The sequence below is a fragment of the Chlamydotis macqueenii genome, chromosome Z (assembly GCF_036417535.1).
Source record: "Chlamydotis macqueenii isolate bChlMac1 chromosome Z, bChlMac1.mat, whole genome shotgun sequence".
NCBI lineage: Eukaryota > Metazoa > Chordata > Aves > Otidiformes > Otididae > Chlamydotis > Chlamydotis macqueenii.
This window is the reverse complement of record NC_141593.1, coordinates 60,824,724-60,847,573: the sequence shown is the minus strand read 5'-3', so window position 1 is coordinate 60,847,573 and position 22,850 is coordinate 60,824,724. Positions and strand designations below refer to the sequence as shown.

At 40.4% G+C, this 22,850-nt stretch overlaps 1 protein-coding gene and 1 non-coding gene across 2 annotated transcripts in view; both read left to right on the top strand.

Moving 5' to 3' along the window:
- The window catches only part of MCC (MCC regulator of Wnt signaling pathway), a 212,406-nt gene continuing 189,556 nt past the window's right edge, over positions 1-22,850 (top strand). The window contains exons 1-2 of the mRNA XM_086771198.1: positions 1-185; positions 20,620-20,867. Of these exons, the coding sequence (XP_086627324.1) occupies positions 46-185; positions 20,620-20,867 (388 nt within the window). The 5' untranslated portion in view covers positions 1-45. The remainder of the gene's footprint in view (positions 186-20,619; positions 20,868-22,850) is intronic.
- Positions 13,920-13,993, top strand: TRNAN-GUU (transfer RNA asparagine (anticodon GUU)). The gene has a single exon. It is a non-coding gene; the product is annotated as a tRNA-Asn (tRNA).

Here is a 22,850-nt window from a genome sequence, read left to right as displayed (position 1 = left end):
GCCTGAGGCAGACTCGCCGCCTCCTCCTCCTCCGGAGCTGGGCGCATGATGGCGGCAGGCGCCGCCGTGGCGGAGGTGAGCAGCGCCGGGAGTAGCAGCAGCGATACCTCCAGCACGGGCGAGGAGGAGAGGATGAGGCGCCTCTTCCAGACCTGCGACGGCGACGGGGATGGCTTCATCAGCAGGTAGCGACAGCGGGAGGAGGCTCTGTGCACCGCTGGTATGGAGCCGTCCCGTCCTTCCCCCTCCGCCCAACTCCGCAGCCGCGGAACGGCGTCTCAACTTTCCCGGCGAGTTCGCGCAGTTTGCGGAGCGCAGCCCCCGCCGCTGCCGGGCCGGACCCTCCACAGGCAGCGTGGGGCCGAGCCTTCGGGCCGCCCGGGTCCCTTCCCCACCGACCCCCACTGCCCTCCACCCCTCGCCGCCTCTCGGCCGGCCCCGGGCTCCCGGAGCGAGGGGCTCTGGCGGTGCCTGGGCGCAGAGAGCTGCGGGGGAACGGAGGGGAGGGTGGGCAGACACCGCCGCTTCCCCCGCGTCCGGAAGGTCCCGCCTTCTCATTCGGGTGGTTTTTGTCACCGCGTGCACCGGGCAGGTGATTTTCGCAAGTAAACGAAGAAAGCTGGTCACAGGTAATCTAAGAGAAAACTCGTGCCGATCTCCCAGATCACCTGATTTTATTTTTTTAATATATTTTTATCAATGTCCTTGCTATATGATCTCATTTGAACTTCTCTACTAGCTCCTAGTTTTCGGGCTGTGACCGACGCTGATAGATTTTGAGGGGGAAGTGGTGAGCTTGCACATTTGCAATGGTCGTAATGAAATGTTCATGTATCTGGAGATAAATACCAGTGTGTTGTTGGAAGGCTATTTCTGGAGCTTGTCCTCTGCTCTCATACCGTAATTTAAGAAATACTAAACTTCTAAAGGCACGATTTGCCAGAGATGGTGGGAACTTGCATTTTCAAAATGAAGCTTATGGTAGTTACAGTCAGTAGGTGCCTCTAGAGAGCTGATTCAGAGTGAGGGAATTTCTCAGTCTGTCATCTAACCTGAAACTGAAGAGTATGACCCTGCGAAAAGGCTAAGTAAACTTCAGTCCCCACTGTCAACTCCTTGGAGCCAGAAAGTTGTTGAAAATCTGTAACAGCTGGCAGTCACTTGAAAAATAAAATGTAACAGTCATGCTATTTCTTATCTAAACAGGTCCCCAACCACTCTTTTTTTTTCCCCCAGTCTAGTGATTATTTTGACAGTTGTGGTTCTGAAATGTAAACTTTGAAAACGTATGCTTTCCAACCAGTATATTAAGATCTCTTCTCTTTCCATTTGTTTGCTGTCTTCATGGAAATTATTCTAATGTCTGAAAACTTAGGATGTTCTCTTAAAGCATATGCTGCCTCCTCAGAGTACACTCGCTGAGCTATATACTGTGATGGTTTTCTGCAATATAAACTCAGTAGACTTCTCTATATTTGAAAGACCTTACTGAGGGAATGTTAGTGTTTTAGTGCTTCATATGGACAGTTGAGAGATGCTACCATGACACAACCCACTTGCTTCTGATTGACTTTTCTACATTGCCTAAGTTTTGTTCCAAATTCTCTGCTTTTATCAGAGAACATAGTGTTATGACAGTCTTCCCTTACATTTCCATATTTATGAGAAAGTAGTGAATGAATATTTAACAAATGATCTTTGACACAAGAGAGAGTAATTTACTTTTCTTGACTTCGTTATCTGTGGCATGAGAGGGAGTGATTTACTTTTTTTGACTTCCGTAGCTAGCTGGGGTGATCAGTCTTGTAAGTGGAATGTGTTTCTTGCTTTGTGTAGTGTCTCAGTTTCCCTCATGATCTATTTTATGGCAATGGCTTATGCAGGAGCAGACTTGCCCAGTGGTTTTTTGATATTTGTAGTATGCACTACCACAGTCCTACAGACCGCTCTTTCTGATTCATGGATGCACAGTGTCCCTGTTAAAAGTATAGCAACTGGGGTTTTGTTTTTGTTGTTTACTGTCTTAGTGTTTAGGTCATAGCATTTTTTTAACGTAATGAATTAAAGATAAAAAAATAATGTCTGCTTTTACACTAAACTTAATCTTGCCATTCTGTGCATAGTTTGTCTTGCTTCTGCTTTTTCTTTTTCAATACAGGCCAGTTGCTTGGTTTTACCGTTCCGTCTCTGCTTCTTCGGACATTCCTTTGCTTGTCCTTGAGGGCAACAATTTCTTTGTTCCCTTCCTTGTAGCCCCTGTGGAGATGGTAGACTGACTTCTGCATGTTATTACCCCTTTTACAGCAGGTTAAACATGGCAATAAATGCCTGGGCATCTGTGTAAAGAGCAGAAAACAGAGAAGCCAGCGTTGTAAAATGGGCTGTGCTTCCTTGTGGTGGAATAGAGTCGATCTACAGACTTTTGCTAGTTCAAGCCTCTTTTTCAGAACTTACTTATTTTTGATGCAATGGGGTTGAAATTTGCAGTTGTGCAGCTCCTACTCAGCATAAGTAGTCGTATTTTTCAAAATGAGTATCCCTTCTCTTCTGCTTGCATGGCTGAAGCTTGGTCAGTCATTTGCGTAATGCGTGCAGCAGTTTATTTATAAGATTTTTTTTCTTTCCAATTCCAGAGCTGTTACGGAAGAGAAGATCTTTATTCTTGCAGCAAAGGCAGGCATTTTGTATGCACATTTTAGTTCATATTGCATGGGGAAAAGAGCTATTTGCATTCCTAATGAAGTAACATGGTGTCTCAGCTGTGGAAATGCTTTGTTGTGCATCAAACTGTAAATGTCTTCAAATAATAACAGAGAAGTAAGGGCACAGATGGAGAGGAGGAGCGTATCCTGAGATACTGATTAGTTTTCAGGCTGTCACCTGAGATACTGATTAATTTTCAGGCTCTAAATAGTTAGGATAATGTCAAGTGATAAAGCATAATAAAGTGTGTGTCATTGGTGGTTATAACCCAGAAGAAGCTGCATGATGGGATACGAAATCCTAAGCCTGTATCTTTGAGCATGGCATTTGATATGTGCGTATAGAAATTTTACAACATCTAGCTAGACAAAAATACTAAGAAAACACAGCAGTTTTAACTTGTTCATTTCTACTGAAATAGCTTTGCTTCTTTTGGGCTTAATATTAGTGACTTAATTGTTTTAACAACTTGCAAGTGCCTGGCATTTTTCTGATACTTCAACAATGAGAGGTGACTGTGGCAGTAGAAACACGGACTCCGTGGATGGTGTTCTGGAGACCTTTATTGTCAGTCAGCATTAGTCTTTATAGTCTACCTAAGTTACATGCGAAGTGCACGCACTTAATCATCTAATTTGATTGGTAGCCATATACTGTTCACGCACCTTATGCTTCATTTGGATTGGTAATAGTTTTTTGGTTGTCTTTACTATTTTTGCCTTTGGTATTTACTTATCTTGTTCTAGTTGCTCTTTTTTGTTATTGAGCAAGTGGTGTTCAAGGACATAGCTCAAATTCGTCAATATCAAACAGCTGTACTGCACTCTCTGCCTCCACAGGTAACTTTACAGAAAAAAAAAAAAAAGCCAGTCCATGATTAAGGCTGGGTTCTGAACACTTGAGATCAGCTTGGATCAGCTTTGCTGGGAGCAAAAGGCAGCGTTAAACGCTGTTTACAGCAGAACTTTGTTTTTGCAGCTGTAGCTGGGTTGTGTTATTAAAAAAAAAAAATCTGTTAACTGAAAAAACACTAATCGCATTAATTTGTTTTGCTTTTGAAAATTTGTTTTGCTGTTTGAAAAGTTTCAGAATCTGATGTTACAGTTAAAATTATATTCAGCTTCAGAGAGTTGGTGCATTGGGGAGGACGCCTGCCACTTTTTTTTTTCTTGGTCAACATATGTGGCCTTGGTTGGTGTCAGTGAGGAAAGTGAGAGCATGCAGGGTTTTTACAGGGAGCAGGCTAGATTAATATCTTCTTTAGAAACTTAATTGCCTTGTAGCTTTATTGTATGTGGATTGTACTGAAGGTCCATTTAGCACATAATGAATTTTATATTTACTGGAGAAGTCACTAAATGGGTTTCTAGATTACTCTATTCTAACACTGCAAGATCTAAATAATGTAACTTTGAATCTACAGGAAATACTTTTGCCTAGAAAATGAAGCTGTGAGCTATGGAGGTAATGGCTGAGAAAAAAAAATAATTTCATTATTAAGTTACAAACATGATAGTTTTCTGATTTTAACTTTTAAGCATGGATAAGTAGTTTCTAGGGTTTTGAAGCAGAGAGGTAAAGCTAGTGTTTAATTCAGAGGGAGAATTGTTATTATATTAACAATAATGGAATGAAGTTCTGTTTATAGAGTTTGTTTGAAAATATTTTCTTATGTGTACATAGAATTTTTTTTACACTGGGGTCAATGTCTTACAGAAAATCTCTGGTAAGAGTAGAATCAGATGTTTAAAAACCCATAAACCTACTGGTTCTGTATTGGCTTCATACAGCCAGTTAAAGGGACATGCTGAAAGACTGCCTCCTTCGCTAGCCCTTCACAGAAGCAGTTAAAAGAAACTTGTTGGATTTTATGTGGATCAGAGTGGTTTTAGTGGCACGTGGCTTTGGGAACTCAAAGCCTTTGCAAGGACAATCTCGTACTTCCCTTTTTCATGATCTGCGGTAGTAGGTGATGAAAAGTTCCCAAAGTTCCCAGCTTTCTTGCTGAGTATACCTTGGTACCCTCCTCAGTGTTTCTGTATCTAGTGACCACATGCTATTAGAAAAAAGTATTTTTAAGAAGGCAAAATATGTATCTATTCATTGTTTTTTTTAAGAGAAGATATTTATGCTTCTATGCCCTCTATTACTCTCTACCATGGTCTTTACCATTAAACCTTTTTTGAGGTGGTTGCTTTTGCTTGAATATCTGTGCTAAATGTTTAAAGAGATACTTATTGAAGCATAAAAGGACTGATTAAATGAAATGAACAAAGTCAGTGTCGGTTGTCTTGTTACTGGCTTGGCTGTTGTGCTGTTGTTATTTGGGGTATATAAGACTCAAAATACATATGCTGTGTCACAACAGTTTATTAATTCAGGCTGACATCGAGTTACAATTTTTGGTGTCTAATTAAATAAGCTGGGGTTTTGTAGCCATGGAAGAAACTGTGAAAGTATTTATTACTATAATACAGGTTGCAAACTAGTGTTCATATAAATCCATTTGTTGACTTGGTTGAACTAGATCCATTTACAGGATTCTTGATTTTTTTTTTTTCTATTTTCTTGCAATTTTCTGTAAGTAAAGTAAGTATTGCTGGGAAACGCAAATGCCCAAACTGGCTGCCTTGGAATCTTCCTAAATAAGTGGGTAGAGAGTGGCCTTACAACTGGAGGATTTTGGAATAAAAAATAATCCTTTAGTTATTTAAAACATATGGTCCTTATGTCAAACATGAGATGTTTTCCTCTTTATTGCCTGAATGTGGGCCAAACTCTTAATTGTAGTATAGGAGCACAGAATTTGTCCTGTTGAATGACTTGTTGAATCTTCAGGAGAGAACATATATGAAATGGAACTATGAAATTACAGAAGTGTCCATGATTTTTGTGTTTATGAAGTAGTATTCAAGTTATTTTTTGTCATGGTTTTGTTTAGTGAGGGGGGGCCTAAGGTGGTAGCTTCTGTAGGAAACTGCTAGAAGTCACTCCCCTTTGTTCAGTGGACTCGGCCAGGCCTAGGGCGGAGCCGCTGCTGGCCAAGGCCGAGCCAATTGGTAGCAGAATGTTCTGTGATAACACCTCTGCGATAACGTATTTAAGAAGGGGAAAACAGGAAAAAAAAAAAAAAGAGAAGATGTGAAGAAGCTGAGCGGGGGCAGAGGTGCAGAGGGGGAGGCGCAGGCCTCATGGGCCTTGCAGGCCTCACCCTCTGGCCTCTCACCAGGCAGCCTACTGGGCCCGACTTGGTCCGGCCCGGCTGCAAGAAGTGGAGAGGAGGTGAGAAGTGAATAAGATGTAAAAAGATCCTGAGAGACATCTGCCAGCCTGTTGTGAGGAACGGCTGCAGACACCAAGGTCAGTTCAGAAGGAGGGGGAGGAGTAATGCAGCTCCTGGCCAAGATTCCCCTGCAGCCTCTGGTGATGACCTTGGTGGAGCAGGTTGTGCTCCTGCAGCCCATGGAGGTCCACAGACAAGCAAAGATCCACTTGGAGCCTGTGAAGAACCCCATGCCGGAGCAGGTGATGCCTGAAGGCGGCTGTGGCACTTGGAGGGCCCGCTGGGACAGCCATTCTGGAGAGACTGCACTCTGTGGAAGAGATGACCCACGCTGGAGCAGTTTCACGAAGGACTGTGGTGTATAGGTGGGACCCCACAACGGAGCAGGGGAGGAATGTGAGGAGTTCTTCCCCCAACCATGAAGCAGCGGCGTGAAACAACATGTGATGAACTGACCGTAACCCCCATTCCCTCTTCCCCCCTGCGCTGGTTGGGAAGGGGAAGGTAGTAGAGATAATGTTAAGCTTGGGAAGAGGGAGGGGTGGGGGGAGGTTATCTTGTTCTCTGTCTCATTATCCTACTGTTTGTAGTAATAAATGAATAGTTTTCCCCAAGTCGAGTCTGTTTTGCCCATAATGGTGACTTTAAGGATTTCTCCCTGTCCTTATCTCAAACCTCGAGCCGTTTTTCCTTATATTATCTCTCCCTATTCTCTCGGAGGGTGGGGGGAGTGAGAGAGAGACTGTGTAGTCTGATCCCGATCGGGGCTGAACTATGACATTTTTTTCCCTAAAATAGTCTTTTGCTATTCCTTTTTTTTTTATTCTCCCCTTTAAAAACAGGTAATTATTGCAGGGTGTTTGGAGTGAATATAGATGTTTCCTAAGACTGTAATCTGACTTTTCTCCTTGCAGCAGTTTGAAGAGGGTACAGTATACTTTAGGCTATAGCTCCATATGAAACTACAAATTAGATTCATACAACGTATTGTCTGAGACCTTGTCCACGCATCACATGTTTTAGAATTCATATATAAATTGAAGGTAGTGATCTGAATGTTATAGAAGATGAGTAAATGATGAGCTGAGAACTGCACTGGACATTTTTATGAGGCAGGAACTGCACTACGCATTTTATGAGCTCCACAAAGGAGCTACTGATGTGGGGTAGATTGTGATGAACTTGTGAAAGATCCTGTAAATAAAATAGGTAAATTAAATAAGTGTGTAGCATTTGACATAGATATTTAGTGAGAACTAAATGGGTAGATACTGAGTTCCAGATTCATCAATAGGGTACACTTTTTTCTAGAATTAAAGAAGACAGAGGTTTGGCCTTGTGTAGTTGCTAGCTGTCTTTGCTACTTTTCAGTGTGCAGAGGTTTGCTGTGTTAACGTTGAGGTGAGACATTCATTGTTCCCAAGGGAGCTGACTGCAGTATGTCAAGGTCTTCAACCATCTGAAGAATGGCCATGAGGTTCTGAGACTCCTCCTTTCTGTTGTGTGTTTCTATGTTTAGCAATTAATAATTTCCCAGTGTTCGTGGGAGTTGTCAAGCAGAGTGTGAACAACTCTGTTGACAAGAGAAAAAGGGCTTTTTTTTTCTCAAAGGCTGTACTTGCCAAAGCAGTTTCAACAGTAGTAGCCAGCAGAAAACATACAGGGGAAAACAACATGAGCAGTATCTTCCTGTCACTGTATTTTATTTCTTTAGCATCGGTTATGCTCTGCTGTGTTTAAATTGTTTTCCTTTCGTAGATAGTTTCAGAACAACTAGGGGAAAAGTGAGCAGAGCCACTTGTATGGGTGTAATAATAATTTTGACTTAGAGTGCAGTAGTAAAACAATGCCTCATCTGAAATAAGCCCAATATATAGACTTTGCAAAAAGATCTGAACAAGGAGTTTTTCTATCATTTGGTTCATATATACACCAGTAACCTCCTGCAGACTATTCTAACTTGAGAATTGCTTCTTAACTTATACTAAACTCTCTAAATGTACAAACAAACACAAGGAGGTTTGTCAAAGATTTTATCAGCCTCTTTTGCTGTTGAGGGCATAAAGTTTTACATACTTTACATGCAGTTCTGCAGCTCCATGGTGGTAAAACATGGAGTTTACTCCTAGGATGACTGTTTATGAGCCCATGCAAATACGTTCAGTCAGGATCTCTGAAAACTTAATTTTGGCATGAGTTAATATTCTGCATGTAGATGCTTTCTAGTCCCTGCAGGATATTCTGTGCTGATTGGAAGCAGTATCAGGGACAAAATGTGTAAGTAGAAGCTGCTGTGACTGCTCCAGTGTCAGCAGACTAGGGAACAATAAAGCCATATATCCTGCAAGCAAGAGGTTTTAGAAAGATTGACTCTGTAACAGAACAGGTGGAAATAAAATACTGCCTTTGAAGATTTGTGAGCTAAGTAATATTATTCTGCTAGTTTTGCAGGTACTGGAGTTTCAAATTTCAAAAGCAGTTTGGTCCCAGTACTGTACACTCCTAAGTCTGGCCTCCATCCAGCTGTCTAACAGGGGAACATCATTTAGAAGCAGTCTGCAAACTGTCAGTAAGATGTGGCCAAGGCTTTGCTTGGTCCTTGGGTTCAGTCTGGCTCTTCATGTTGCTTGGCTGTTCTTACCATGGAGTTGGAAAAGTTGTTAGACCCCCACTACAAGATTATTTTCTCACATGACATCTGTACTATATGCTGTATGCTTTATTTAACTACATGAAAGCTTCCTGCAAATCAGTTTCAGGAATAACAGAAAAAAAGGTGCCTGAACCTTGATAAAACTGGCTTTGTCCTTGCACTGGTTTTTGAGTGTGTCTTGAGAACAGTTTCAGCTCCCAGGTTCTCTTCCTAGACTTAATTTTATTTTTTGTCCATCTCCATTAGGAGACTGTCACAGGGTCTGTGATCCATATAACTGAAGGAGTGCTTTTATATGGATACAACACAATACTTCCTGTGTGCCAAATAAGATGGTAAGTAGGAGCACTGTGCTCATTTTTAAATGGTTGTAGTTTGTTTTCTCTGTTTCTCTTGGGACTTGCCTTCATCAGTGGTTCCACAGTTGTGTAGAGTTCTGCGGGGTTTTAGTCTTTGTCCTCTGCAGGTCCTCTCAGAGCATTGTAACCACAAAAGAAATAAGCTATGGAGGAAGACAGATATAGATGAAAAGTCAGAGAGACACCCTGCATGTTTGGTTATGATGAAGAAAATGTAATATTTTGTTAAATACTGTGTCTAGAAAATATACCAAGAATCAACATTCATTAAAGTCTTATGTATCTTTAATAGAAGAAACAGTATTTATGTGGTATTAGCAGTTATTAAATGAAATCTCTTATGTAATTTTTAAGGGTAACAAAGACTAGGCTATGTCGGAGTGAAAACTATGCTCCTGGTAGTTCCTACCATGTGGTAGAGTCTATAGGCTGAATTGGTACTGTGTTTTAGTAAAATTTGAAACTAGTAAGCAGCACAAAGGAAAGCATAGAATGGCAGAGATTCTATTGACAAGCTCTGCTTCTCTGTTGATAAATGGACCTTTGTTTGCCTGCAGCAGTTGTCTCCAGAGATGACAGCCTTGGCCAAAAATGAACCCACTGTTCTCACAAGTCGTGAGTTGCAGTTTGTGTTAACAGTTTGAACACTGATGTTCAGAGTATGCCATTTAAGTTATTTCTAGTGACTGGAATGTGCATTTCTTGTGCGGTCTATATAATAACACATTTCAATTCTGGAAGTTCTTGTGACAGACTGGCAGTCTTGTCCATATCTGGTAGATCAGGGGAGAAAGACGCACTGTGATGGGGTTGACTGTCGAAGGAACCTTGCCCCTGCTTTCCCCAGAAGAAGTGGCAGTGTAGGCTGCCTGCCCGGAATAATACTGTGAGAGGTAGCCAAATCAGGACAGAGCTGTGAAGTAAAAGCTTAGCTGATTGAATTATGAGTAAAGCATAGAGTTTTGAGGCTTGTTGACAGTTAACCCTGTATTTTTTCCTGCTGCTGCTCAGCATGGTGGAACTGGGCCAGGTTGCAAGTTAATTGTGAACTGACAGTATGGGCACTGGAACATGCAAGGTGGAAAATGAAACCAGCACAGAGTTTCAAGTGTAACAAAAAATTATCCCAGAGTATGGAAACAGAAACAGGAAAACCAGGGAAGGGGTACCCAAGAGAGGGAGCTGGTGAGCTGTCATTGACTGACTGTAGCTGAGAGGCATGTTTTTTAGTTTCTGATGCTGAAAATATCAAATATAGTGAGATGGTTCCTGCAGATTGGACTGGTAACAAATACATTGGAAGGAAGGGGGAAGAAAGAAGTTAGAGAGCACTTGGATTTGTTTCAATAAGTTGTATTTGACGAGGGGTAACAGCCTTAAACTGAAAGAAGGTGGATTTAGATTAGATATAAGGAAGAAATTCTTTACTGTGAGGGTGGTAGAACACTGGAACAGGTTGCCCAGAGAGGTGGTGGATGCTCCATCCCTGGAGACATTCAAGGCCAGGTTGAATGGGGCTTTGTGCAACCTCATCTAGTGGAAGGTATCCCTGCTCCATGCAGGGAGGTTGGACTAGATGGCCTTTAAAGGTCTCTTCCAACCCAAACCGTTCTATGATCTTGACATAAGATTCTTAAAGACAGCTTCAGAACTATTTTCCCCATTTTTTTTTCCTGAGATATTCCAAAAGATAGAAGAGGAAGGGAAAGATAAAATATGCTTCTTTTCTTTAAAATTGTGATGAGATGGGAATCAGTCTGAAGACAGCCCGTAGCTCATTGAATAGGGATTTGTTAAGAAAAAGTTGTGTCAAACCCATTTGATCTTTCTCAAGTCTAGTTAAGAGCAGTTAGTGGTGGAAGTGAAACAATAGATGTCTTCTGTCTTAGCTTTATTAAGACTTTTGACTTCTTTTTTTTTTATGACGCTCATAGGCAAGCCAGAGAAACAGAGTAAGGGAGGGAGTTTGGTTTGGGTTTTTTTTTTTTTTCCAAGCTATACTTAAATATCATTAGATATCAATAGTTTATTTTACAAATAGAAGAATACCAAATTGAGATTGAGTTGATGGCTTAGGCTACATCAGTACTATCAAGGATTAATGATCTGGATGGCACAATAATGAGTAAGCTTTCTTAAATCTGAGATAACCCCAAACTAAGGAAGATTGGAGACATGCTGGGGGATAAGATTGGAGTCAAAATTGGTGTTGACAAATTGAAGATATGGCTTGAAAAAATTTAAGTGAGATAAAGTAGGGGTAAGTGCATGATAGTACATTTGGAGGTAAAAATACATGATGTGCAATTGAAGAAAATCCTCTTGAGATTTATAGTATGTCTCAAGTTAAACTTGAATTAGCAGTATCATCCTATTGTAAGACAGGACTTCTTCTTTCAGCTTTTCTACTCCTTTCAGCGTGTGCTTTAAGCTGGTGTCTATAGTTTTGCATGCCATCATCCATCAGGTTGGTGGATTGATTGGAGAGAGACAAGAGCAGCTCACTGAAGGTGATCAGAGATACAGAAATTGAAGTTCTTTACTCAGAAGAAGGTGGGATGTCTGATGATGGGTTTTAAATATGTAATGATAATTTTTCTTATTCACTGTGATTGCAGAAAACAGACTGTTAACTTTCTCTCTGAAATAATGTTCTGAATTGCAGAGGCGAAGTTTTAAATTAGGAAACTTACAGGAGAGAACATTGAAGCACTAGGACAGATCACCAGTGGAGGTCATGGCAGCCTTAAAAACAGCTTAGACACCCATCCATCAGTGATGGCTTGGGTATGCTTTTTCCTATCATTGGGTACAGTGTTGGATAATTTTCCTTTGCAGTCTTTTCCATGGTCTCATTATGTGCTGTATTTCTGTGGGCTGACAGTTTAATAATACAAGGTTCATTCAGTTGACCTATACAATTCTGAGAATGGGGTTCTGCACTACTCCTCTTTAGATTTAAAATACAACTAAAATCTTGCTTTTCTTTCACTTTTTCATGCAGTTTCCTGGAACAGACTCCTACCAGCTTCCTTCCCTCCAAGCGATTGTATCTCATTTTTCTTCTTCTGAAGCTTCTCTGACACTTATTTTCCTTTGATCCCATCACAGCAGCTATGTACCCTGGTTCTTTTCACTATGCCATGCTGAGAGAACAGATCACATTTGAGAATGTAGGAGTAGTTTTTCTTTAGAATGATTTGAAGCAATATTGTGCTCCTAGTGCAGAGGTTGATGGTTGCTGTACTTTAAAAATGCTGGCACAATGTGGTGAGTGCTGCACTCCTCTGTTCTCTCACCTTCCTGAAACGGGCTAATTTCTCCCTGAGAACATGACCACCTTGTTTACTTCTGCAGCACTTTTCTTGTCTGATTTTTTTGAGTCTGGTATGTTTTCTTTACTGCTAGAACTTCATTGCCTGTCTTCTACTGTTTAAGAGATTATTTGCTGAGTTTTGCAATTTGTCTCTTGTGCTTGTAGGATAATCAAAGAAATGTGTAAGACCCCGTATAGTGCCGTAGACTGCAAATATGCAGAACCCAGTGTTTGTGGAATAAATACCTCCTTGTGGGACTGTGGTCTGTTTTAGTGACCTTTAAAATCTTTTTCCCATTTACTCTCAACTTTATGTTTACATTTTGTTGTCATTCCTTTGTATTTTGGGGGAAAAATAGAAAAAAAAAATCCTGTAACTAGCGGATGTCAAACAATGCTCTTATGTCTTTCCACGTGTTGTAGTTTAGCCCTGCTCAGAACCAAGCTACACAGTCTCTCACTCACTCTTCCTACTTTCTTAGGGAATAGGGAAGAGGTAATACAACAAAACGGCTCAAGGTTTGAGATAAGGACACCAAGAGATCATTGAAGTTATCGTTACAGGCAAAACAGATTCGACTTGGGGAAAACTATTTATTTTTTTATTATTATTACTATTAAAATCAAAGCAGAATAATGCGGAGGACAAAAACCATTTTCCTCCACCCATCCCTCTTCCCGGGCCTAACTTAATTTCAATTATCTCCACCTTCTTCTCCCTCCCCAAGAGTCACAGGGAGGTAAATAGGGAATGGGGGTTACAGTCAGTTCATCACAGGTCGCTTTATGCTGGACTTTCCTCCTCCGGGGAAGAACTCCTCACATTCCTCCCCTGCTCCAGCCTGGGGTCCCTCCCACGGGCTACAGTCCTTCATCAACTGGTCTGGTGTGGGGTCCTTTTCCATGGACTGCAGTCCCTCCAGAACAGCTGCCCCAGCGTGGGCCCTCCATGGGCCACAGCCTCCTTCAGGCATCCGCCTGCCCCGGAGTGGGGTCCTCCCCAGGCTGCAGGGGGATCTCTGCCCCTCCGTGGGCCTCCATGGGCTGCAGGGGCACAGCCGGCCTCACCACGGGCTGCACCACGGGCTGCAGGGGAATCTCTGCCGGGAGCAGCATCACTGCTCCCCCTCCTTCTTCACTGCCCTTCGTGTCTGCAGCCGTTCCTCTCACAAGGAATTCTTCACAATCAGGCTCAGGCAGACGCCTCTCAGGTTCTCTTCACATCTCCTCTCCACTTCGTGCAGCTGGGCCGGGCCCAGACAGCCAACCGGTGGGAGGTCAGAGGGTGAGGGCCGCAAGGCCCACAAGGCTCGCACCTTCCCCTCTCTGCCTTCACTTCTCCTTCTTCACTTCTTTTTTTGTTTGTTTTTTTTTTTTTTCTGCTTCTTAAATACGTTACTGCAGAAGTGTTACCACTGAACATTCCATCACCAACTGGCTTGGCCCTGCCCAGCAGCGGGTCTGCCCTAGACTCGTTCGAGTCCACTAGAGCAACGGGAAACCTCTTGCAGCTTCTTACAGAAGCTGCCACGGTAGCCCCCCCCCCCCAGGTAGCAAATTGGAGTTGTTTGGGGAAAAAAAAAACAATTTCAAGATCATTGCCAGGTCTCTGTGGCGCAATTGGTTAGCGCGTTCGGCTGTTAACCGAAAGGTTGGTGGTTCAAGCCCACCCAGGGACGTACTTAAAATATCTGAGGGTATGTAGAACACTGCCATGGATTGTCAAGACAGGTGATTGATAACACAGGTTGGGTGAGCCTCTGAGCAACCTGATCGAGTTGAAGATGTCCCTGCTCCTTGCAGGGGGGTTGGACATGATCATGGCCTTTAAAGGTGCCTTCCAACCCAAACTATTCTATAGTTCTACGATTGTTTACCTGTGGTTGCTCATAGAAAAGTCAAAACTAGGGAACTGGTGTAATTCCATGATTTAAGCAGTCAGGGGCTTGACTGCTGTGAGAGTCGGAGCAGATTGGGGCACTGCATGTGGCCCAGAAACACAGCAGTCGGGTTAAATGTCCAACAGCAGGTGCTGTGGAGACGGGTGGCTGCACATGGGAACTAAATTAAACACACTTCTACCAAGGATAAAAGTGCTCTTACTCCAGTGATTCCAGTGTATATTTTTATATCAGCAATTTCTTAGTGCTATGGAGTGCTCTATGAGACAGGCATTTCCAGGTTAGCCCTTTCTAAATTAACATTTCAAATAGATCACAGTTTATCTACATTGTTGGTCTACAAGAGACTCACAACAGAACTGTGTGGAACAGGTTTTCTTATGTTTGTTTATTTACTGTGCTTGCCTCTAGGGAACTTGGGTGCATCTTTAATTTTGACTTATCTTCATCAAAGATATTTGTACACCTAGACGACAAGTTGCATAAGCAAGGATTAAATGGTTCCCAGCAAAATAACTGTACCTTTTTAATAGCTGAAAATTTAAATTGTTTTAAGTAAATATATAGTTGCTCTTGGTGTTATATAGTGGCTGTAGAACCATCCTGATCAAACTTGCTTTATCGATGTGGTAGAACATAACATAGGAAAAGAACAGGAAAATTACTCCACTGGTTCTGTACAGTTTCGGAGCCAACGCCTTGCAGGTGTTGTGCAGCATGCATATGTGCTTATCTAGGTAGCTCATGCTTACCAAAGCAATAGCTGGAACAAGGTAGAAATGAGTACAATAGGGTGTATGGCTGTTCTAGGAAAGAAGACGACTGTGTTACTGATCCTATTTTGGTGTCTAACAGAAGTTTCACTCATTTTAAGTTAGATCTTCCATTTGTAAAAAAAAAAAAAAAAAAAAAAAACAAACCAACTAACCAACCAAAAAGCCCAAATAAAAAATAACAAGTCCCAAATGCTTTTATGTTGTGATTTTCAGAGCGTGCATATGTATGCTTGATTTGTATGTTGACCAATATTATTATCGCATGTGGTACATATAACTGGTTTTGTATTTCATTTCTCTTGGGGGAGAAAATCTACATGTTTTAACTTTGTGTCAAGTAAGGCTTATTTTTTAATTGTTAGACAAATCCTCTGTCTTAGTAGGAATTAAGCAAATGGAATGTGTAACAATCGTTGAAGGGCTGGTGTGGTAGGTGGATGGCTAAATAATTAGAACAGATTGTGACAGACTAACCTGATGTTTTGCTGTTAAAAGAACAGACTCTTGTGATGACAGAAGTTCAGCTTTATGTCTTCTTTAGCTTGCGTTCTGGTGGTTTTCAGCTTTAAAACCTATTACAAGGTACTCTTTTGTTTGTTTGTTTTCCCCCTCTCCTTTTTTTGCCCCTTCTGTGGTTTCTGTTTTTCCAATGAAAGTGAAATTACTTCAAGGTTAAATTAAATGATTCTGTTTAAGCAAATTATTTTTTTTTTCCTAGTGTTGGTCTCCTTAATTTAAAAATATTCCAGATTATGTATTTTGGAGAAAGGTTTTAATATTATGTAGCAAGCTTGCTGAGTCCAATATCTTTGTGATTTGTGGAATGGAAAATGGTTTAGAGCCTGTATTCCTGCGCGGATGTCAGATAATACGTATTTTTATCTGGAGTTTTTTACATGTTTGGGATACAATCTATGGAGACTATTAGTAGAAAGCAATACTATGAAAAGTCCAGGGTGGTTTATTTTTTTTAGTGTGAACTATTATAGTTTTGTTTTGCTATGGTTTATGTTTTTGTTATTTTGTTGTCCAAAGAGCTAAACTTTAACCACAGTTGAAGTAATAAAGCTGACTGTCTAAATTCTGATTTCTGGTTGTGTACCCTGGTCAAAATCCAGGAGAGTTACTGAAGAGAAAATGGGGCACAAAAAGTGAAATTAAGCCTTACTAAGACTAAAAACATTGTAAATATTGTACAATATTACAAATTATGATATTCATAAACCTAACTCATCCTGTGACTCTTATCTACTCCAATCCTGTGGTTTTTTGAAAACTGTCTGTTCTGTGTCTTACAGTTGGTTTTTTGTTTTTGTTTTTTGTTTTTTGGTTTTTTTCACTTTTCATGAGCTTGATGTAAGCAAGACTGATTTATCTTAAAAATAAAGTTTAATAAAGCAATTCTGTAACAGGGTGGCAGGTGTTCATATGTTACATGTTAGCTAGTACTTTCAGAGCACCTGAGTAGCTTTAAATACCCAACCTTTTGGACTCTGAAAAATTGCTACCTACAGGTGAGAATTCACTTGAAATATGTTTAGATGGGTTGAGTGGGTTTTCTAGCATAGAGATTTCCTATTCCCAACGGTCTCCTGTGTCTGTCACCATAAAAATGGATCCAAATTTTGTAGTAATTAGTAGAAAGATGTCAGTTATCTCCCACCAAATAGAACATTTAGGCTTAAGAGCACGTGTACTGGGATTACCTACATATCTCTGCTACAGGTAAGCTTTCATCTGTATAGAACTGCCATTTTAGGAGAGAATTTTATAGTCTGTCATCTTTATTTTAAAAGTTGAATCAAAAGAGATCGCTGGATTATTTTATAAATAAAGTTGTTTTGATTGAAAAAGAAGATTCTTTGTTTTTGTTATTAAGCAGCAGGGCCATACCTGCAGTAGAACCCTCTGGTGTCATAATCACTGGTTGTGAAATTTTACATCACCATGTATTTTATTACGTTCCAGAATGCTTTTAAGGCAATTTTCTTTTAAAGCAACTAGAAGTTCCAATTAGTTGTGTTTCTCAACATGTAGATATTTACGTAGAGAAACTCCAGCAGATATGCTAGGGAATGTTTGTAGAATTTAAAATCAAAATATTCTTCTTTCCTTAAAAATAGAAATCCTTTTAATATTTGTAGATGGAGATTAGAAAAACTTTTGTTGTTTCAGATTGCATGATGCACTTCAAGCAAATGAAATTTATTTTCAGTAGTGCCTGTAGTGCTCAGTAACTTGAGTAGTCTCCAGTTTATTGTTTTTTGTAATTCATTACATCTTTTCTCGTACTTCTGTAGGTTGCTTCAGGAAGTGTCCTCAGGCTGCAGATTCTACAAATGATATTAATTTTGCATTTGCATAACAGGAGAGAAAACTTAGCACTTTTTGACTGTTGGGAAGCAGGTATCAATTTGGGATGTCCTTTGTGGGCTGTGTTGAGATGGAGGCTGACAGTTGTCCCAATGCCATGGCCTCCTCCCACCCCAGTGTGGCAGAAGGGCTCTCCTGAGGCTGCAGCAGTGCTAAATCTGCCCTGTTATAATAGAACACATGTAGACATAGCTTGTTTTTTTATCTGTCATTTCCCTTGTAAGAATGTGAATGCTTTGTCATCCTTATATGTATTTACAATACCCTTGTGAGATTGGTTCGTATTGTTGTCTTAATTTTTAAAAACAGGGAACTGAGCCATGCTAACGTTATTTGTTTATTTACTTGTTGACCAGATTCAAAGTTAACAGCAAAACTCTGACAGATTTTAACTGCAAGTATCAATCACTTATACTCAGCCTATGTAATGAAATGTAATTATCTTATAATAAAGTTATTTCTTGACATGAGTGGAGATCTTATTTTATTTATTTTTGCTAAAGTACATGATCATAATGTAATTATTATTATTATTACACTCCAGTTTTACTGTAAACATCTCTGCCAAGAAGTCTCCTGAGGCAGCTCTGGAATTCTTGTGTGGAACAGACTTACAAAGCTCCAACCAATATATGACTTGTTTCGGAGGAACAGGTCGACCTTGATTGTGATAATAAATTAATTTAGTGAAACTGTGCAAAAACTTTATATATTTCATTCTGTCGTGTTTTCATAGAAACCTTCTGAATGATGTTCAGATATTAGTAATGAAATAATAATGCTACTAAATATGCTAATAATTCACATAATACTAATACTGTTATGCATTTCCTTTACCTTCGTCCTACAGAAAGGTTTTGTACAACATAAAAATAAGCAAAACTTAAATGCAGCCATGACGTAGTCATACTATTTGTGATACGAGTCAGTGTGGTAGTATTGTGCAATCCAACTCAAAGATTGTTTAAGAAAAGGATGAGAAGAAAGAAATAGTGCAGTGTGAGAGTGGCGAAGTAGTGGTAATTTTTTTTAAACTTTTGAAATCAGAAAGAGTGGAGCACTAAGAAACTTTTGGTAGTGTAGAGCAGCTGTTGCTTCAGATATGAGTGAATTGGGTTACCCGTATTTTATTTAAATGTGATTACTTGTCATTTGACCAAAACCTATCTGTCATCCTTCAGTTGCTGGAGAGGTTGTTTAGGATTTTGTTTCCTTCTATTTCCCCATGCTTCTTCCTCTCTACAGTGAGATAGGGCTAGATGAGAGAGGAACAGGAAGAAAAGTGAATGAGAGAGGGTTTTTTGGCTCTGGCATTTTTTGGTGTCTGAATCTCTTCGAGTAATAGCAGAATGAGTCAGGCCTGAGTCCATCAACGTTGTTTCCTGCTGTTTATGAAAACTACGAGCATCTGGAAAGGAGCAGAGGTGCTTTCTCTATATGGTCAGGAAGATTATTTGGTCTGGGTTTACAGTTGCAGAGTTGTGTTTGCCTAAGAACATCAGTGAGTTTTTAGTAGTTGTTGTAGTTTAGCCCTGATCAGGACCAGACTATACAGTGTCTCTCTCTCATTCCCCCCACCTTCCAGTGGGACAGAAGGGAGAATTAGTAAACAAAAGGCAGCCAAAACAAGTGGGTTGAGATGAAACAAAAAAGAAAATTGAGAGATAACGGAAGAAAACAAAACAGTGATGGAAAACAAATACAGTACAATGGCTCACAAATCTCAACACTCGGTTTCTTCTCCTGTAGCAGGAGCCTCCCCTCAGCACCCTCCTCGCTTATATATGGAGCATGATGTCAGATGGGATGGAACAGCCCTTTGGCTAATTTGGGTAAACTTACCCACTGTTAGCTAATTAGTAACCTATCCCAGCTGGGTGCCCCAGCCATAGGGGCCAGGAGCTCTGGTTCTCCTCCCGGCTCAGGTGAATTTTTAACTCCATCCTAGCCAGAACCAGGACAGTAGTTTACATTTAAAAAAAAAAAAAAAAAAAAAAAGACAGTATGACCATAACTTCAAAAAAAACCCCTCCCTTTTCTGTGGGGTTGATTTAATCTCTGATGAAGCAAATGATGGAGGAATTTCACTGAGCTGCACATCTGCAGATGCTGGAGAATATCTGATGTTTGTCTAATAGTCCACTTACATTCATATCCGATTAACATCCAATACCTTCTTTCCTGTTGTTTCCTGAGTAGGCTTGTTAGTCGTTATTCACCTTTCTTTATTTAGTTAACAGCTTTGATTAATTTTTTTTTTTTTTTTTACCAACTACTGTTGTTGAGAATTCCGTCAAAATACTTAATCTTCCATCAGTTTTGAAAAAGAAAAAGTGGTAGGGAACAAACTGCTTGGAATATTTTCTCCTGTTAGTAGTGTTACACCGCAAATTAAGCCTAAGATATGTTCTTGAGGTTGTTGTCTTCACATAAAGTAGAAGATGGCTTTGATCATCGTGTTGCTAACTCTTTCTTTCCTGGATAGTATGTTTAGGGTTATTTGCATGCGTCTCTCCTGAGAGCACATTGTATACATTTTTAAATGTATTGTATACCGTGTCTTCCATATTGATTTGGTTGCAGCTGTCTTTTGGCCACTTGCAGTCAGTGCCAGAGTATTTTTCGTAATACTGCCTTCCTCCCTCTTTTGTGAGTTTCATTTAACTGTTGGACCAAGCAAGCTCCTTAATATTTGTGGTCAGAATGTTTGGAGACAGGCTTGAAGCCGGTTAATTGAAACAGTATTTCTCACTTTTCTGCTGTTTTCTGTGTCCTTTATATATTTTTTTCCTCTTTAGCTTACTGCTGTTCAGTGGCAGAAGAAATTCCCTTGGCCTGTCCTGAGTAAAATGGAAATTTAAGTAGCCATTGATGTAGTCAGAACGTAATTATGTAAATTCTATATATGTCACCTTTTTGGAAGATACTGTGAAGATCAGTAGCAGGATTCAGCTCTCCCTTGTGTCTCTCTCTGCTAGTAGAAGTGTTAATAATGGCATGAAAATAGAAGTTAACACTTAAATATGTTCCCTTCTTTTCCATGGTCTTTCTGTGTTAATGCACATAAATTTCTGTTAATATGTAACAATAATTCTGTTAGTAACTGATTTATGTTAATTAATGCATTTCCAGATTAGACAGAGTTAATATTCCATTTCTTCTAAACTAAATTGTTTTTTTTCTTCTCTGTTCCCACTTCTCCAATCTTTCTTCCATCTTTCCCCTGCCCCATTTTCCCTCTAAAAATATCCTTAGGAATGACTTGCTGATGGTGTGCCGCCAGCTGAATATGGAAGAGTCTGTCGCAGAGATCATGCACCAGCTGGGAGCAGATGAAAATGGAAAAATTTCCTTCCAGGATTTTAGTCAATGTCGCATGGAACTGGTACAAGAAATCAGGAAGGAGGAAGTAGACCTTTCTGTGAAATCGGATGACTCTTGTAAAAAGAAAAAGTTAAGGGATAGGATAGCTTCCTGGCCAACTAGCAGCAATAACAGTTTAGGTAGGTATGACTTCTAAATGTCCTGTTGGTGTAATTTAACAAAAGATAACCTCATGGATTTTGTTGCCAATTTTACTGGCATCAGGATTTCTCCTAAAGGGCTTTGTGAATGTCCTTTGGCATAATTTTGTCGTATATTAGAGTGCTGCTGTAACTGATGCAGTCTGGTCATTGGTATGTAGACTGTATGCCAAATATCCTCTTCTGAAAGCTCTAGTTGCACAAGACAACAATCTTTCTTAAAAGGACAAGAGCTGCGGAGCTTAGCTAGTAGCTGAAGATCCAGTGAGCTCTTTATTGTTTGTAAAGCCCAGACAGGTAGGTGGGTAGAAATATTAAAAGTGAGGAGAGAAATAATATAGTCTTTTATCTTTCAAGTGTAATGTACTGTTGGAATGTGGATACTTCTTGGATGCTTTAAAAATCATTCCACTTAGTTGGGAATCTGAGTTCTGGAAGTGCCTTGTAATTCAGAGAATACAAAAATTCTCCCTTTTTTTTTCCCTTCCCTCCACCCAGGGGGAAGAAAAAAAAAAAAAAAAAAAAAAAACCCTTGCTATGCCGTTTACAGGAACACAGGATGTAGGAAGGGATTGTCTGTGTTGTTGAGTCCAGTCCTTGATAGCACTGTGATCAACTGGCGGTAGATCAGAAGTGTTAGCACATACGAAATGCTTCTTTTCATCCTGTAACAGATGCAGGAGGCTAGAGGACGTAGCTTCTGTGGTCAGAAATCCCAAAATGCAAGGTACTGTGGAAAAAGCTGGGGATGTTGTCAGTACTCTGGCTCCCTATAGCAGCTGCATACTAGCTAAACATGACTGCTGGACCATGGTCTGGAACTGACCACCATCCATGCTTCAAAGGGAGGCTATCAACCTCTGATTGTATTTCATTAGAGCCATGTCCCCTCAACCTTCTTTAGACTACGTGAGCCTAGATTTTTTAAAAATACTTTTAAAATGAGAGATCCTTCGTTAGTCATCACAACAGTCTTTATTTGCATATATGCTAAGTTAAGTTAGGAGTATTTTTTACAGTCAGATGTACTTCATACATCTTCCTGGAGAGTTTTCTTACCTGTGTTCTGGCTCCTTATGTAACTGATCTGTTGTCAGGGTCCAGTTCTCTGACCAGATTCTTTTAGATGTTCCATGCATAGAGGGTGTCATGTTTAATGTCAGATTTACCTTATTTGAAGATAATTGATGATATGTGTGGTGTCTGTTTTAGCAGAGTGACATAAAACATACTGAAAACACAATACAAGTGTAAGTTACACGTAGCAGAACATAGCAATTGCAATACACAGTTCAATCATAATACCCGTGTGATTCCCAACGTCTCTTTTAACATGCTCACCCTCACAACACTGGGTGTCCCCAGTCTTCCTGGGAAGACATATGTGGATTGAAGCCAGCTCAAGCCCATTGCTGTCTTCTGAACTCTTTTGTTAGTAGTTTACATTTTTACAGTCTTTGTTTGGCTGAGCCACATGTACACCTCCCCCATGTTGGCTTGGCAAACTTAGGGAGACGTTTACCCTCTTTTAATCAACTCAGGGGGAAACATACCACCAGTTGGTTCACTCAGCTGTTGATAGCTGTTTATCCAAAGCAAAGACCACCCTCAGATCTGCTTAGTGTTGAGATCAAGTCAGCTTCTCCACAACAGCTGTGATCAGTAAAAGCCTGCAGTAATTCCTGAGCTTCATGGGCACATCGCCCTGGCCCATCTTCTTAGACCCTTCTTCCATGGCAGGGGTTTAATCATCATTCATACCTGTCTATTTTTTTCAGTGGTCAGTCTCCTAGAATGTAAAACGGGGCATGGGTTGGTTTTTGTCTTTAGATTTTACTTATTTATTTATTTTGGGGGGATGGGCTTAGCATGTTGTTCTGCCATCTAGTAACTCTGCACGTATTCTCGTCTGGTCGTCTCAGGCATTCAAATTTTCCTTGTTTGCCTTGTATCCTTGGTGAA